The sequence below is a fragment of the Microtus pennsylvanicus genome, chromosome 17 (assembly GCF_037038515.1).
Source record: "Microtus pennsylvanicus isolate mMicPen1 chromosome 17, mMicPen1.hap1, whole genome shotgun sequence".
NCBI lineage: Eukaryota > Metazoa > Chordata > Mammalia > Rodentia > Cricetidae > Microtus > Microtus pennsylvanicus.
In genome coordinates, this window is record NC_134595.1 from 44,622,619 (window position 1) to 44,636,975 (window position 14,357).

General features: G+C 43.6%; 1 protein-coding gene across 1 annotated transcript in view; it reads right to left on the bottom strand.

Moving 5' to 3' along the window:
- Nucleotides 1-14,357, bottom strand: part of Col4a4 (collagen type IV alpha 4 chain) — a 117,201-nt gene that overhangs the window by 22,151 nt on the left and 80,693 nt on the right. The window contains exons 33-38 of the mRNA XM_075952202.1: nucleotides 14,092-14,273; nucleotides 13,200-13,263; nucleotides 12,063-12,137; nucleotides 7,797-7,904; nucleotides 7,131-7,238; nucleotides 676-747 (exon numbers count right to left, since the gene is read on the bottom strand). Of these exons, the coding sequence (XP_075808317.1) occupies nucleotides 676-747; nucleotides 7,131-7,238; nucleotides 7,797-7,904; nucleotides 12,063-12,137; nucleotides 13,200-13,263; nucleotides 14,092-14,273 (609 nt within the window). The remainder of the gene's footprint in view (nucleotides 1-675; nucleotides 748-7,130; nucleotides 7,239-7,796; nucleotides 7,905-12,062; nucleotides 12,138-13,199; nucleotides 13,264-14,091; nucleotides 14,274-14,357) is intronic.

Genomic DNA, 14,357 nt, shown 5'->3' on the forward strand with positions numbered 1-14,357 from the left:
GCTGGAGAGATGGCTCTGCAATTGAGAGCACCCGCTCCTTTTCCAGAGGCCCCAAATTTGACTCAAAGCACCCATGTTAGACCACTCATAAACCATGGCCTCTAACTCCAGCTCCAAGGAGAACCAAGCACTCGGGCTCTCCCGGCACCTGCGCTCACACGCATACGACCCCCACATAGATGCACATAATTGAGAATTATAAAGACAGATATTGAAGAAACGCATGGGAAGTGATTCAAGTAGTTTCTCGCGATGGTCACGGTAAAGGGATGCCAACACTGTTAATTAGATTAGTGCGATTGTAGTGTGACTGTACTTAAAAAACAAGCCATGTATATTTAAAAAAAAATAACAAGATTATTTGTTTTTTTTTATAACATCTTGAAATCTGGTCCCATTTCACAAGAATTCAGAGTATTCAGTAAACAGAGCTAAGCAACAACATGAAAAGTATTATTAACTGCCACTCCTTTGAATCAAGTTTTCTTAAAAATGTCTTTTTGCCTATAAACCAACCATCCACAGATAGAGAAATAATTCTAGCTCTGTCTCTTTGCTCCACCATTCTTTTCAATTCACCCCCAGTCCTCACGACTTGAGCAAATACCATGGAAAGGTTCTACTTCATCCCTTAGTCCATGGATCAAAGTTTTATCATCAGTGGATCTGTCTTACCTGAGGTACCTTTGGCTCCCTTCTCACCCTTGAGACCGTGTAAGCCGTTCAGACCAGGAGACCCGGGGGACCCTGAAAACACAACGCAGGTTCTGTGTCTCAAAGGTTAGGCCAGCTATTGCTTACTAGTCTTCCTGGTCTGGCTACAGTACGATGCCTACACCAGGGGAGGCAGGAAGGAGACAGATCTCAGGTCAGCATAGGGACCAGAAGCCAGCCTGAGAGCTTTTCAGCACCAACATTTGCTGAAGATGTTTTTTCCAATAAGAAGACTTAACAGATACATCTCTTTGGCTTGTTTTGTGACTAACCCATGATGGGAGATGGTCTAGAATTGCCACATTTGGGTGCAGGAAGTGACCTTTGATTTGATGATGATAAAATCTCTTTAGGCAAGGATAGAGATTGGATGGTAGTAAACCCAAGCTCAGTGCTTCCCAGTTTGAGTCTTCACTTTCCACCAGTGTGTTCTGGTCCTAACTCCTTCTAGATGCAGTCACGGTAATGACGCAAAGCAGCAGGATGATTCGTGCTGCGGAGTGTGGGGACGGCCTGTTCTCCTTGGTTTTCGGTTGGGCACTGAACAACACTGGAAGACAAACCTGTGGGTCGAGCTCAGCTCTAGCTATCTCTCTGCAGCTATTCCTTTCAGAATTGCCCTGACACTTCCTTACAGCAACAGACTCACTTTGTGGTGGTCTCTCAGTTCAAGCCTTATGCCCCCACTGATGTCGGTACACATGGAATTAGACTACCCAAGAGGCATTTAAGTTATCTGGAGACAACTATGAGCCTGATTTGACTTTAGTTACTATCAGTCACATCCAGTGGAAAGTTTTTCTTAGGGTTCTCCATCAGTAAATGCTGGGTTGTGTTTAATGTTTTCAAACAAGAGGTTTCTAACAGGCCAGCATGAATTTGAGACCAGGACTGAGGGGGCAGAGATGTAAGAAAGATCGTAGAATCCCTCGAGTGTGCAGAGCCCGGCCACACGCAGTCCCGTGTGTCTTGTCGTCCCACTGTGTGAGCCTAGGAAGGAAGCTTTCTCAGCCTTTGGCCAAACCCAATGACCCGCCTAGCTCATTGCTGGACTTTCTGTCCGCTAGCTGTTCTTTGCCACCCAGAAGGAAGCCATCCTCCACACAGCTCATTCACCCAGATTAGCATTCTATTGGTTTGTGACAACACCACACTGATCTCACGTGACCAAATGCACAGGAAGCGCCCACGGTCCCTCCATAGGGCTTCTTGGATGGATTGCCTCTGCCAAGCTGTCCAACAACCATGCCTTTGGGCAGCCGCCTCCCTGGCTCACGGGTAAATCAGACCCCAAGACCAAACTCTACTAATCTTTCTATCCCACAAGGAACATAATTTCTACACCTCATAAGTATCAAGCAGATGTTTGTTGACTCATTGTAAAAAATAAAGAAAGGAGTACGAGGGTTGAAGAGATGGAGAGAAGGCTTTGTTTAAAGAGTAGACTGAAGTTCTTGAACTCTGCTTGCCTGCCACATTTTTTTTCTAATATATTTGTGGAACAAATACAATTCCCAGAAGTTAGAGATATCTTCCTATGGGTAAATAATTCCAGGGCTGGTTCCACTTTGTTTGGTAAAGCAGGTTCTCATGGAGAACCCTGATTGGAGGACAGCATAGTTATTGACTCCAGTCTGTTTATCATCGGTACTTGAAACAGACAACTGCTGTTCTCCTTCTAAGATTGCAAATTCATATTGATTCCAATGAGCCATGTTTTCTTGCGCCGAGAAAAAAAGATGGGGGGGGCGGGAATGTGTCCTTATTTTCCCCAAATCTCTTATTTTCTAACTGCTTTTCACAGCCCTGGCTTAGCTTATTTTCCAGTTCTCTTTCCTATTTTATGAGCCAGTATTTCAAGTTTGCACCAAAAGAACACAGCGACCTTCTTCGCCTGCCAAATCTGGATATTTATTGCAATTTATCTAAAATGATAATAAATTTTTCGAGACTACTTTGCTATGTCTATGTGTTTTGATCTCCAGTGTTAGCCACCAAGATTGATGGCCAGGGGACTTGGCTAAAGGAGGACTGTCCTCCCGTCTGCCAACTCTCCATTGTCACAGCAACATACCCAGATCCTGGGCTGTCACAGCCCAGCCCCTTGCCATTGTTGAACTGGCCGACCCTTACGTGACCCAATGTTATCTTTCTAAATTGAATGCAGCTACATCTGGGCAGGGTTTTCAGCATAATTTCCCCCTTTGACTGAAAGCTTTTATCAATCCCATCTCTAAATCAGAAAGTTGTTCATGCATAAAATATATACAGTGCAGATGAAGGGCAATTAGGCAAACAAAGCACATTCCTGGGTAATGAGGACTTTTTATTCACCTCTCTGATAGTCCTTCTGTTTAACAGCCACCATTTAAGGCTGCACCAGGCTGCACTCAGGGACCAGGATGCTCATGCTCCAGTCAGTGAAGCTAACCTCCACCCCAGCACATGGTGCCTTCCCTCTGTATTAGAGAATCCACTCCATGCCAGAATCCCCACTCCCAGGTTAGAGCTTTGTGGGAAAGCCAGCAAAATGTTATTCTGTACTCCCAGGTACTGGCAGGGCTTACATTTTAAGGGGGTGACCAATGTGCTACTGCATGTCTGGGACCTTTAGCATTGGAATCCACATCCTAAGACACTCCCAAGAAAAACGAGGCAGCTGGCCACACTCACGTTAAGGTTGACGGACAAGAGAAATCTTCACAGCTCTAGGCAAAGGTTGAAAATCCTTGAAAACCCTTATCAAGAACAGATTCTAAAATAAGATTAAATTAATTTTTTTTTCTAGCAAATACATGAGTGCCTACCGAAAGGATAAATATGGCTTCCTAATGCACAGAGTTCCATCTCCCAAGAGCATAGCTCATGACAGGCACTGAAGAGACAATGAGTCACAAGAAAGACATAATCCCTGACCTGACAGGACAAGGAAGCAATGAAATCTAGTTTGCTAAGTGCTGGGTGAGAGACAGGAGAATAATTCAGTTCCAGAAGCTGGGGGGGAATGTTGCTCAGATTGTCATGGCCCTCTGATGGAAGGCATTTTCTTTCTCATCAAAGGCATTTGATAGTACCTTCCAAACGTGAACTCCTGGGGCCAGGAAAATGGCTCAGTCAATGCAGTGCTTGCTATATAAGGATGAAAGCCTGCATTTCATCCCCAGGGCTTATATGTTTAAAAAAATCTGGGTGCATATTCGTAACCCCAGCACTGTGGGAGCTGAGACAGGTTGATCCCTATAGCTCATTGGCCAGCTATGGTCCAATCTAATGCTCCCTGAGGCCAGCAGTGGTCCAGCTATCACTCACTGAGTTCCGGGTTCAGCGAGTCTCCCAGTTAGTTTTGTCAACCTGACACAAGCTGGAATCACCTGGGTAGAAGAACTTTTTTTTAAAAAAAAGATCTTGGTTACAAAAATAAAAAAAAAAGCATATTCTATGAGAGTGAAAGACACTGCCTCAAAATAAATAGGTGGAAAACAGCCAAGGAAGACACCTCTGACCTCTGATCTCCACCCGCACGCAGGCACACAGGCAGATGGACACGGATACACACCCCTCTCCACAAACAGAAAAGTGAAGTATGTCGCTCGCCACCAGCCATAGCCACACAGTAGATAACTCTCGGTAGGTTTTCATCCTCCATGGTGTTGTGTGAATGTACAATGAGAAAGACGTGTTTCCCTTTTAGAGAAAGCATGTAGTTAGGAGCCAGCGATCACGCCGCTTGTATCGTGTGTCTAAGTTAACGTTTAAATTCTGACTGGACACAAGCAGGGCTCAAAATTCCATACGGTCTGTGTACGCAGAGCAAACAAATCAGAGTTCAGCAGCTGGTTTGTTCAAAGGAGAGGGCTGGTTCCCCTGCCTCACTCAGAACATATTGCAAATATGTAGTTTCTCTGCTCAAAGTGTTTCTGCTGGATCCTGCTTCGTTTTTTACATCAATACAAAAAAACCCGCAACAATGGATTTATGCTGAGATGTTTTGAGTTTTAACAATGTACCCCACTGTTTTGTTTTGTTCCATTTGGCTGGATCATTGACTGTGTCCTTTGCAGTGAAACAGCGTCCCCGAGTGGTAGCAATGAGGCACTGCAGCAAGGGTCTGCAGAGGGAGTAAATGCCCCTTGATCTGTTTCCTCCCAAAGCCTCTCAATGCCCAATATTGGGTGGAAATTGGCAACTCCTTTAAAGGAATTTTTTTATGAACCAAGTTCACACCCATTAGTTGTTTGGGTGTGTTTTTTTTGAAGCGATGTCATACTGAAGGTATTTGATAAATGTTCAAAAAGGAAGAAAGAACATATTACAGCCACCTGCAGGCACTCAGACATGCTCCCTGTTGTGTGGAATTGAAAGGCCGTGGAGTGAGAGCCCTTAACAATGGTAAATGTTTTCTCTTGGATCCCCAGCAAGTCCTTCCAGACTAGAAGAATGTTGATGTCAAAGAGGAGGCCAGGAGGTCTGCAAGGGTTGCCAGAGGCAGGAAGTGTCCACAAGCACCAAACAGAGGAAAAGCTCAGAACCACGGCCTCATCATTTCGTGTGAAATATTAAAGCTGTCACACGTCTGGTTTTCACATTACTACAAATGTCAGCTGAGATGGAGACGATACCAAGAGACTGGACGCCCTAGCAAGAGCTTTTTCTATTATGTTATTTGGTTGCCAGCAAATGCTTGAGTGTGCCGGAAATTTCCAAAGGAGAACTTCCCCTGCCTGCAGCATTGCACCAAGAAACACACCTGCGCTGCTGCCTGTGAAACACTGCAGGTCTCGGATAGCAGAGGAGTGAAGAGCAGAAAGGATGAGAAAAAGCAGAATTTGGATTTTCAAACCAGCAAAGCGTTTAATTCCAGGAGTGGTTTCTAACTCTTCTCGGAGGAAGTCCTTTCATTTTGACTAGCGTTTAATTCATGTGTATAAGCCACTGACCTGAAGACAGCTGGGACCAAAGGAAGGAAAGTGGAGCCAGAGGGACATAACTTACCAGGGTATGCAGAGGAAAACTTGGCCCTCACTCGCCGCTGTTTGAACTGTAGACCCCCGACTTTCTAAGTACTAATTCACCAACCAAAAAATTTATTGTGTATCAACTGGTACCACAGACATTTAAAGACAAATAATCGGACCACTGTTGACTTTAAAAGCCAAAAACTGCAGTCAGGGCAAGTGTTTCTCTATCTAACAAAGAAAGCAAATAGAACCGTCTGTGTGTTTATTTTCTGGAAAGCCCTCTTGTCTTTTCACCCCATGATCGGTACGCGTTTATTGATGCAGACAAATGCCTAAAAGTCTCCCCCCTTCAGCGTCCACCACTCTCCTATAGCTGAATGCTTTCTCAATCAGTACCCACAGTGTTGGAAACATTTTTGTTCTTTCCACTGTGCTTTGCTTTCGCATAATGGACTAACAAAGTTAAAAGCTGTGCTTCTGATTTTATCTACAAAAATGGAGCGTGCCCTATATGCTCTATAAACGTGATGGACAGAGAGTGCTTATGATATCCTGTAACTCAAGAAATGGGCATTCCCGCAATTCTAAGTTTCTAATCGCAACTAGTGCCTGAAAAGCTGAATGGCTACCAAGCTATTTCTGTTAGTTCAAGTACACCTGGGAACCCGAATACCGCCCTCCTTCCCTTCTCGGGTTAGATGGGTGACCTCAGGGCCTCTGGGAGTTCTCTTTCTATCTTATCACCCAATGGATCTGTTCTGTCCAGCAAGTCATTTACCCACAGAGTTCAAGACTGATTCTAAAGCTGTTTTGCTTTCACTTTATTTATTTGTTTATTATAAAGGTATTTATAATAGCTGAATACAGACAAGCAAGCCTTTAATTCTGAAATTTCTCTTTTGGGGGTATAGGAGATCACTCCCTAATGCCTTCCTTACCAGTTCTCAGGGTTCAAATGCTTGCCAGCTCTGGTGCTGTGGTTTGGACATGGTCCGTGTCTCCCCAGAATTCAGATGTGAAACTCTGACTCCCATGTTAGGTATTAGGAGAGTAGACACTTAATCCAACTGCTCTCGCATTGGAGGCCAGACCTAGCTCTTTTAGGAATAGCTCCGTGAAGCCTGGAATCATGCATATTTTCTTTAAAACGACACCCAACACCTAACACAGAATCTCGGGCATGAAAGGAGCTTGGTTATCAGTGGAGGCAAAGGCGCAGGCGTGCTCAGAAAGACAAACACCACACCCTCAGAAGCAATAGGAGGGGAGCAACCAAGATCCAGGGTGAAGAAGGCAAGCAAAGATGGGTGTGGCCTCAAGCCGTGGAAGGAGGGGGTGTTAGTGGTGGAATCCTTGAGAGATTCCCAATCAAGCAGAGCCACAATCCCAGGAAAGGAGCAATGGCTTTGTCCCCCATGGGCTGGACGTCTCTGGAAGGCTGGGTATTCCCCTTCTTACCTTTTACTCCCGGAGGACCTGGCCTCCCTAAATCTCCCGGGGAACCTCTTGGCCCAGGGTCTCCCATTTCTCCTGGGTGGCCCTTCAGCCCAGGCATCCCTGGGTCACCTGGGGACAGGAGAGAAGATTTCCAGATAATGACCATAAGTAGCATTCCCTATGTAAGGCCACCTATGCTTTTCAATAGACCAGGGACACTTTTTCTTTCTAGATATTTTTAGCTCTTAAGGAGACAAATGCTTAATTTCAGAAAGATACAGTTCGAAACAGTTGAAGTTGCCAATGATGAGTTTAGCTGGTTTTTTTTTCCTTCCTGAATTGAAAGGAAAAGGATCATTAAGACCCTGAGCTGTGTATGGGTTATTGCTTTAGGGAAGGGAGACAGCCTCACAAATGACAGAGGGATGAGAGGAAATGGCCTACCTGTTCTGTCAGTCACCTTCTGTGGCTGGTGTAGAGCTGGCACTTAGCCAACGCTGCTTGGAGTAAAGTCATTAGTGTAACCCTGTGAAGCTGGACTGGGTTTGGGCAGTGAAGGGGTAAGTGTGCATGCCCTGTCCGGAGGCACGGTCAGGGAGGCAGAAGTCTCTAAGTGAAGAACCACTCTTTCCAGTACACTAAGTCACAGGAATGCTCAGGAATTTTCAAGGCCTTCTTGCAAGGTACCTGGATATCCTGGTGGTCCAGAAGAGCCAGCTTGTCCAGGTCTGCCCGGTGGTCCTCTAGGCCCATCACCTCCAGGAAAGCCTTGCTCTCCAGGGGCCCCAGGATGTCCTAAGGAAGGAAGGAAGGATCAAAATCCCATTAGGTATAGAATGATCTTTGACATGGCAGCTAACAGCCAACTTCTAGCCTCACTCAGTTGTGGTTTGTTTGTTTGTTTGTTGTTGTTGTTGTTGTGTTTAAACTCTTTTCATTTGGTAAAAAAGACACGATTGAGGAAAATTTGATGAGGAAATTCTCATATTCCTCCTCACATCTTACCACAGAATTCCATCTGGACACCCACATATAAGTAATCCCCACAATTTTGTTTTCTGTTTCTAAAACTAGGATTGTATCACCAGCAGTTTTCCAAGCCGGTCATAGTTTATCATTTGCAAATAACTTCTTGATTCAATCTTATTTAAACTAATCAATCTAATTTCCCCTACCGCTGGCTGGGCAAGTACTTCTAATTCTTTTCGCTTTTGTGAGTAGTGATCTTTATATACATATATAATCTTTTATTTATTCTTTGACAATTTCCCAGGTGTATGCTTTGATCATACTAACCCACTTCCCACCCCCACTCTCTTTTATAGATCTTTAACCATGTTCTCTCCTTTTGAACTATTTCCTTAGGAAAAAATGTCTCAGGCACAGAATTTCTTGGTAAATAGTGTGATATTTGGGTTTTTCTAAAATACATTTTTAAATTCGAAAGGATTTTAAAGTAAAACATAACCATTGTGGAATTCCATCCTGAAATGCTTCAGGAGGTATGCCTGAAAAAGAAACCTTCCTATGTTGCTGAAATAACACCGTGGCAGCCGAGATAATTAATAATCAGTCCCAAAGATCATCTAAGGCTCACTACAGACACAAGTCCACTCCTGCCCTGTTGTGCTTGTAGCAACCCTCACGAAATTCTACACCTCACAATTCTGCACATTGTGCTCAATGGGCCTCTTAAATTGAAATACTAAAAGATAAAAAAAATTAAAGTCTCTAAGAGTCCCTTTCTCATGACCGTAACTTCCCAAGTAGAAGATGTTGGCTGCCCTCTATGCCTCCTAGAACAGGCCGTTCAGCTCTTGGTTTTTTGTTTTTGATTTTTTTTTTTGATTTTTTCGAGACAGGGTTTCTCCATAGCTTTTTGGTTCCTGTCCTGGAACTAGCTCTTGTAGACCAGGCTGGCCTCGAACTCACAGAGATCCGCCTGCCTCTGCCTCCCGAGTGCTGGGATTAAAGGCGTGCGCCACCACCGCCCGGCAGCACTTAGTTTTTGACAGGTTACCTGCGATTGGAAGAAGGTACTGCACCTGCAGCCACCACCCACGTGCCACCTTCCCACAGCCCCACAAACAGCACCCTGAGAATGAGCCATGCTCTCACTGAAGACTTTGGGTTGCTTGTCATGGACCATTGTCCTAAAGATGATAGCAGGGACCATTGTCCTAAGGATGTTTGCAGAGAGCCCGACATCCCAACTATCTTGAGAACTGTTTGTTAACGGAACCACAAAAAGAATGTTTCTGCTTACACGAAAAAACACCAGGTGTGCTAACTGGTGACCTTTGCTACCCTGCCAAGTTCCTTCTTACCCCTACCGCCCACCCCAAGCCAAGTTCCTCATTCAAGGGCTATATAAGCTGTAACCATTACCCTAATAAAGTGAGACCTTGATAGTTGAATTCTGCTTGGTCTCCTTCTTTTCTCTCGCTCATGATTCTTACAGGTAGAACCTCTACAGACCCTGAATAACTGGACCTGCTGGATGGGTCAGTTGCTAGCCCTGTTTTTGGTCATTTACAACTACCCTGGAGGTTCTACCAGGCTTCCCCTATCAGGAAGGGTCTTCCTCTTCAACTGAGTGTGCAGGGCAGATGCAGAGTGGTTCTTGCCTCAAGCATTCTCTAGGCCTTCAGTGTCACATTGGGACTGCTGAGACCGCTAGCATAATGGATTGAGAAGCTACTGAATTCTCAGACCCTCCAGTGATCAGGTAGCCAGACTGCCCACACTCTCCTGTGTAAGCCAATCAAATAAATCCTTTTTTGTAATATAATATTATTACATAATGCATGGGTATTATTACAGTGTAATAATATATAATCCATTGATTTTATTCCCCTAGAGAACGCTGATTGCACTTTACGTTGTATTTATTTTATTACTAGAAAGATGGCTATTTCCCCATACGCTTATTTACATGTATAACTTTGATTGAAATTTATAGTGAACCAATAGTCTATGCTGAAAAATCGATGGCTGAATCTTCAAATAAAATATACACCTTTGCACTTCCAAATCCATAGCAGGATAGCATTCGTTACAGCACTGAACTTACTGATGCTTGTGCCTGCTGACGGATCGAATGTACTATCCCATAGCCCTGCTCTGTGTATTCTGATTGATCCCAAACACCTTCCTGCAAGGGACCCATGGCATCATCATTGTCAGGTCTAGCATGTATTCAAAACTGCACCCCAAAGTTACGCTTGTGTTGAGAACAGAACTTCAGGAATAATTTGAACTGTATTTCCCTTGGAGATGAAGTGCACCGATGGGGTTAGAGTTGACCCAGTAAAATCTTACATAATCCTGGGCTAGCTACTCTCTATACATCCTCACGGAGGTCACGCTAGGGCAGGGCGAGGATTCCTAGCCAAGGAAAACAGCGTATCCAAACTCCGGGCTGATGAATAACAGAACCAATTTTTAAAACTCTAAGTTGAAGCCATAGCAAATAAGAAACCAGAGAAATTTAAACACTGATGACCGCAGGACACCAGGTCAAGTGGGGCAAGGCATATTGTCTGGGAAAACTTGACTCAGTATGAATTAACCTCAGATTTAGGGTCTTCAACTTTAAATACTAGGCCACGTAAAATGGCCCTCGTTTGTGCCATCTGTGCTACTTTGAGCCTGGAGATTTTATGTCTTCAGAGTTTATGACAAAACTACCCATAAGCACAAGAACACATCTTACTGTTTGGCTGACTTCACAAGAGTGAAGTCACCCGAGCTGACGCTGTGTGCGGAGTTTTCAGTGCACAAGCGTCTTTGATTCGATGTTCTCATCAGACAGTCTATTTTGGAAAACAAAACAGAGCTCCTGACAAATGGAACTTCAAGGTGATGCGTGGATGTCCTGGTTAGTTTTTGGGTCGTCTGGGAAGAGGGACGTTCAATTGAGAAAAAGTCTGCATCAGATTGTCCTTGTAGGCAAGTCTGTGGGGGCATTTTCTTGATTGATGATTGATGTGGGAGGGACCAGGCCACCGTGAGTGGTGCTACTCCTGGGCAGGTAGCCCTGAATTGTGTAAGAAAGTGGGTTGAACAAACCATGGGAAGAAAGCCAGTAAGCAGCTCCTCTGTAGCTTTTGCTTTGCTTCCTGCCTCCAGATTCCTGCCTTGAGTTCCTGCCCTGACTTATTTTCATGTTGGGCTACAAATCATAAGATGAAATAAACCCTTTTCTCTTGAAGTTACTTTTGGTCATGGCACTTGTCCCAGCAATAGAAAGCAAAATATGACAATGGCATTCTAAATACAAAGTCTTAGTTTACAGGGAAACTATGTGAAGCCAAGCCTAGATTTAAGCCTAACCATCACTGACTGATTGCACGTGGGCAAAGTGACTTAAGCAGCCACCCATAGGTGGCTGTTCACTCTGTCCATACAGTGTATACGCCTGTGTGTGTATCTTTTGCACTCTCCTGATTATTAGCTTCAGATATGCTCCTAGCAGAAGAATTCCTGTGTTAAGAAGCAAGCATATTTTAAATATTGTGCATTTTTCTACAGGGTCCAAACCAAAGTGCAAATTTCAACCTACCTTGTGTACCTGTGTGCTCCTTGCCATCAGTGGGAGAAAGTATTCCAGGATAACTTTCGCCATTTTAAATGACAGAGGTGGCAAAATAGTCTGAATTTTAATTTGTGGAATATTCACTTTGAATATCCAATATGAGTAGGCAGAAGGGAGTGTGTTGCTGTGCCGATGCTATTGGTCACAAGAGCCATTGTAGGAATACATTGAGGGCTCCTAGAGCCTGGTCCTGGTATACTTCTGAGTGAAGGATGCCACACAGAATTGTTTTGATACATACATTAATGGGCAAATGGTAAAGAAAATATTGATAGGCTAATTCCCAGTGATCACTGTAAAAGTAATTACATTGTGTTTCAAATTCTTTCTTAGAGTAGGAAAATGTGCATTTATACCTTGGTATCCAGGACTACCTGGCTCACCCTTCGGACCAGATGGACCATGCTGACTGGCAGGGTCGCCTTTGCTTCCTGTGAGTGATACAATACCAAGAGCATTAGTTAGAAAAATACTGTTAGGCTTCATATAAGTAACTTCCATGGTGTTTGTCTTCATAATCTCGCTTCAGGTTTTCCTGGGGACTTTTTAAAAACTATGTTTGATCCTAATGAAGAACAATAGAAATATAAATGGAAGATGTGGTTTATGATTTTTAAAAGATTGACGCCATGTGTATGAATGTTTGGCCTGCATGTGTGTGTGTGTATGCCCTGTAAATATCTGGTGCCTATAGGGGTTACCAAGACAGTCAAATCTCTCAATGTTGTTTGAAAACATTTAAGCTATTATAACTTCAGTATATTTGCTTGTTTGTCTGTCCAAAAAGTAAATAAAACTTCTCTTTTTTTAAAGGATCTTGACTTGTTAAGAGTACAATTTAAGTTGCATTTACAAGGCCATATAGTTATGAGCACAAGGTAGGCTTACAAATAAAGTTTTATTGGAATGTCGCTGAGTAGTTGTGGCTGAAACTATGCCCCACAACATTAAAAAGAAATAACTTATGACGCTTTAGAGAAAAGAAACTTTTTATCTTTAATTAAAGGTAAAAATAATTCGAGTATATGTTACATCTGGCTTGAAAATTATTAAATAAACAATTAATATCTGGTGGGGATTTATGTTCTGTGATTCTTACAAGTAGAATCCCAATAACCGAACAGAGGAAATCTGTAAGTGAGTGGCTGGTTCCTATGGAGCACAAGGTTTCTGAGTCAAAGTGGACACTCTCTAGAAATGAGGGTTTGGCCGGTTGCACCGGCTGCAACCGGAGAAGTGGTCTACATGGACAGCTTCTGAGACTTTCACAGAGAGGAAGGCTCATGATGAGCCTGCAGGCATCCCATCTAGGGGCCTTTGGCTCTGGGTAGAAAATGAGAGCCCGTCGAAGCTTCAGCGTTCCTCTGTTGGGAAGAGTTGCTGCTGGATTCTAACTAGTGTGATGCACCTCATCTTTGAAAAGATGTTCACTCACAGGTTTACAACACCCAGAACTCTGGGCCTGACAGCTGTGAACATGTTCTAAGTCATACCTTTAGGTCCTCTTGCTCCATCATCTCCTGAGAATCCAGGGGGACCTGGAGAACCTGGATCACCCTGGTAATTAATGGAACAAAAATAAGACCCTAGTTGGGTTTTCCACACAACGGCACAAACATGCTGCGGTTTTCTGCAGCCAAGTTGGTGTTTGTGATTGACAATGGTAAGGAAAATGCTTGAAATATTGCTTGCTGTGTCTGTGTTTTACAAGCTGGTAAAACTCCTCCAGAATTAGAGCTATCCATCCCAGCAAGAAGCATAGAATTGTATATAAATGATTACCAAAGGGTAACCGTGTCCTACTATTTGAATTTACAGTTTGATCAAACCAGTTGACGTAAAATAAAATATTGAAAGTAGTGCTGTAGCATAAATCTTAAAGATCCATTTTATTCCAAAAGATGGAAAGCCAACCACTTTATACATTTTCCAGGAGTGTGTTACAAGCTACTTCATTATATTTTTTTGGTTTCTCAAGAGGAATGTTAATCATGATTCTGAAGGCCAAGTACATTGAAAGTGAAATACATACAATCATCAAACAGATGGGAAGGATTGGAAACCAGAGTTTGGGTAGAGTTCAAGATTTTTTTCCCCAATAAAGCATCAGTCAAGAGGCAAGTCTCTACAAGTTATTTAAACCTGGGCTGGAATGTGTGAATCACATGACTTGCTCATCTACCACAGGACAGCCAGTTCTGAGCATAGGCTGGAAATTTCAGTTATGTCATAAGCTTCTGGAAGGCTCCTTTTTTTCTTTATGCTAGCTCTTACTCTCAAATAACCATAAATGACAAGGACACGTACTGGCAAATTATAAATTTTTGTAGGATCCCAAGAGCAGAAAGAGTTTATTTCTTCTGTCTTATAGGGGCAGCTCCTCACCTGATCACCTGGAAATCCTGGAAAGCCAATGACTCCCCTTAATCCAGGTGAGCCTGGAGGGCCAAGGGGGCCGGGAGGCCCAGGAGGCCCATTTAACCCAGGCGGTCCTCTGTGCAATCCAGGTACTCCATCTCTTCCGGGATCTCCTCTTCCCCCTTGCATCCCTGGGCTTCCTTTATCACCTGTTGAGGTCGGAAGTGTTACAAATCCCTTGGCTGAAATCTTAGACTAAGTGGAGATAATATTGAATGCCTTGGTTCTACTTG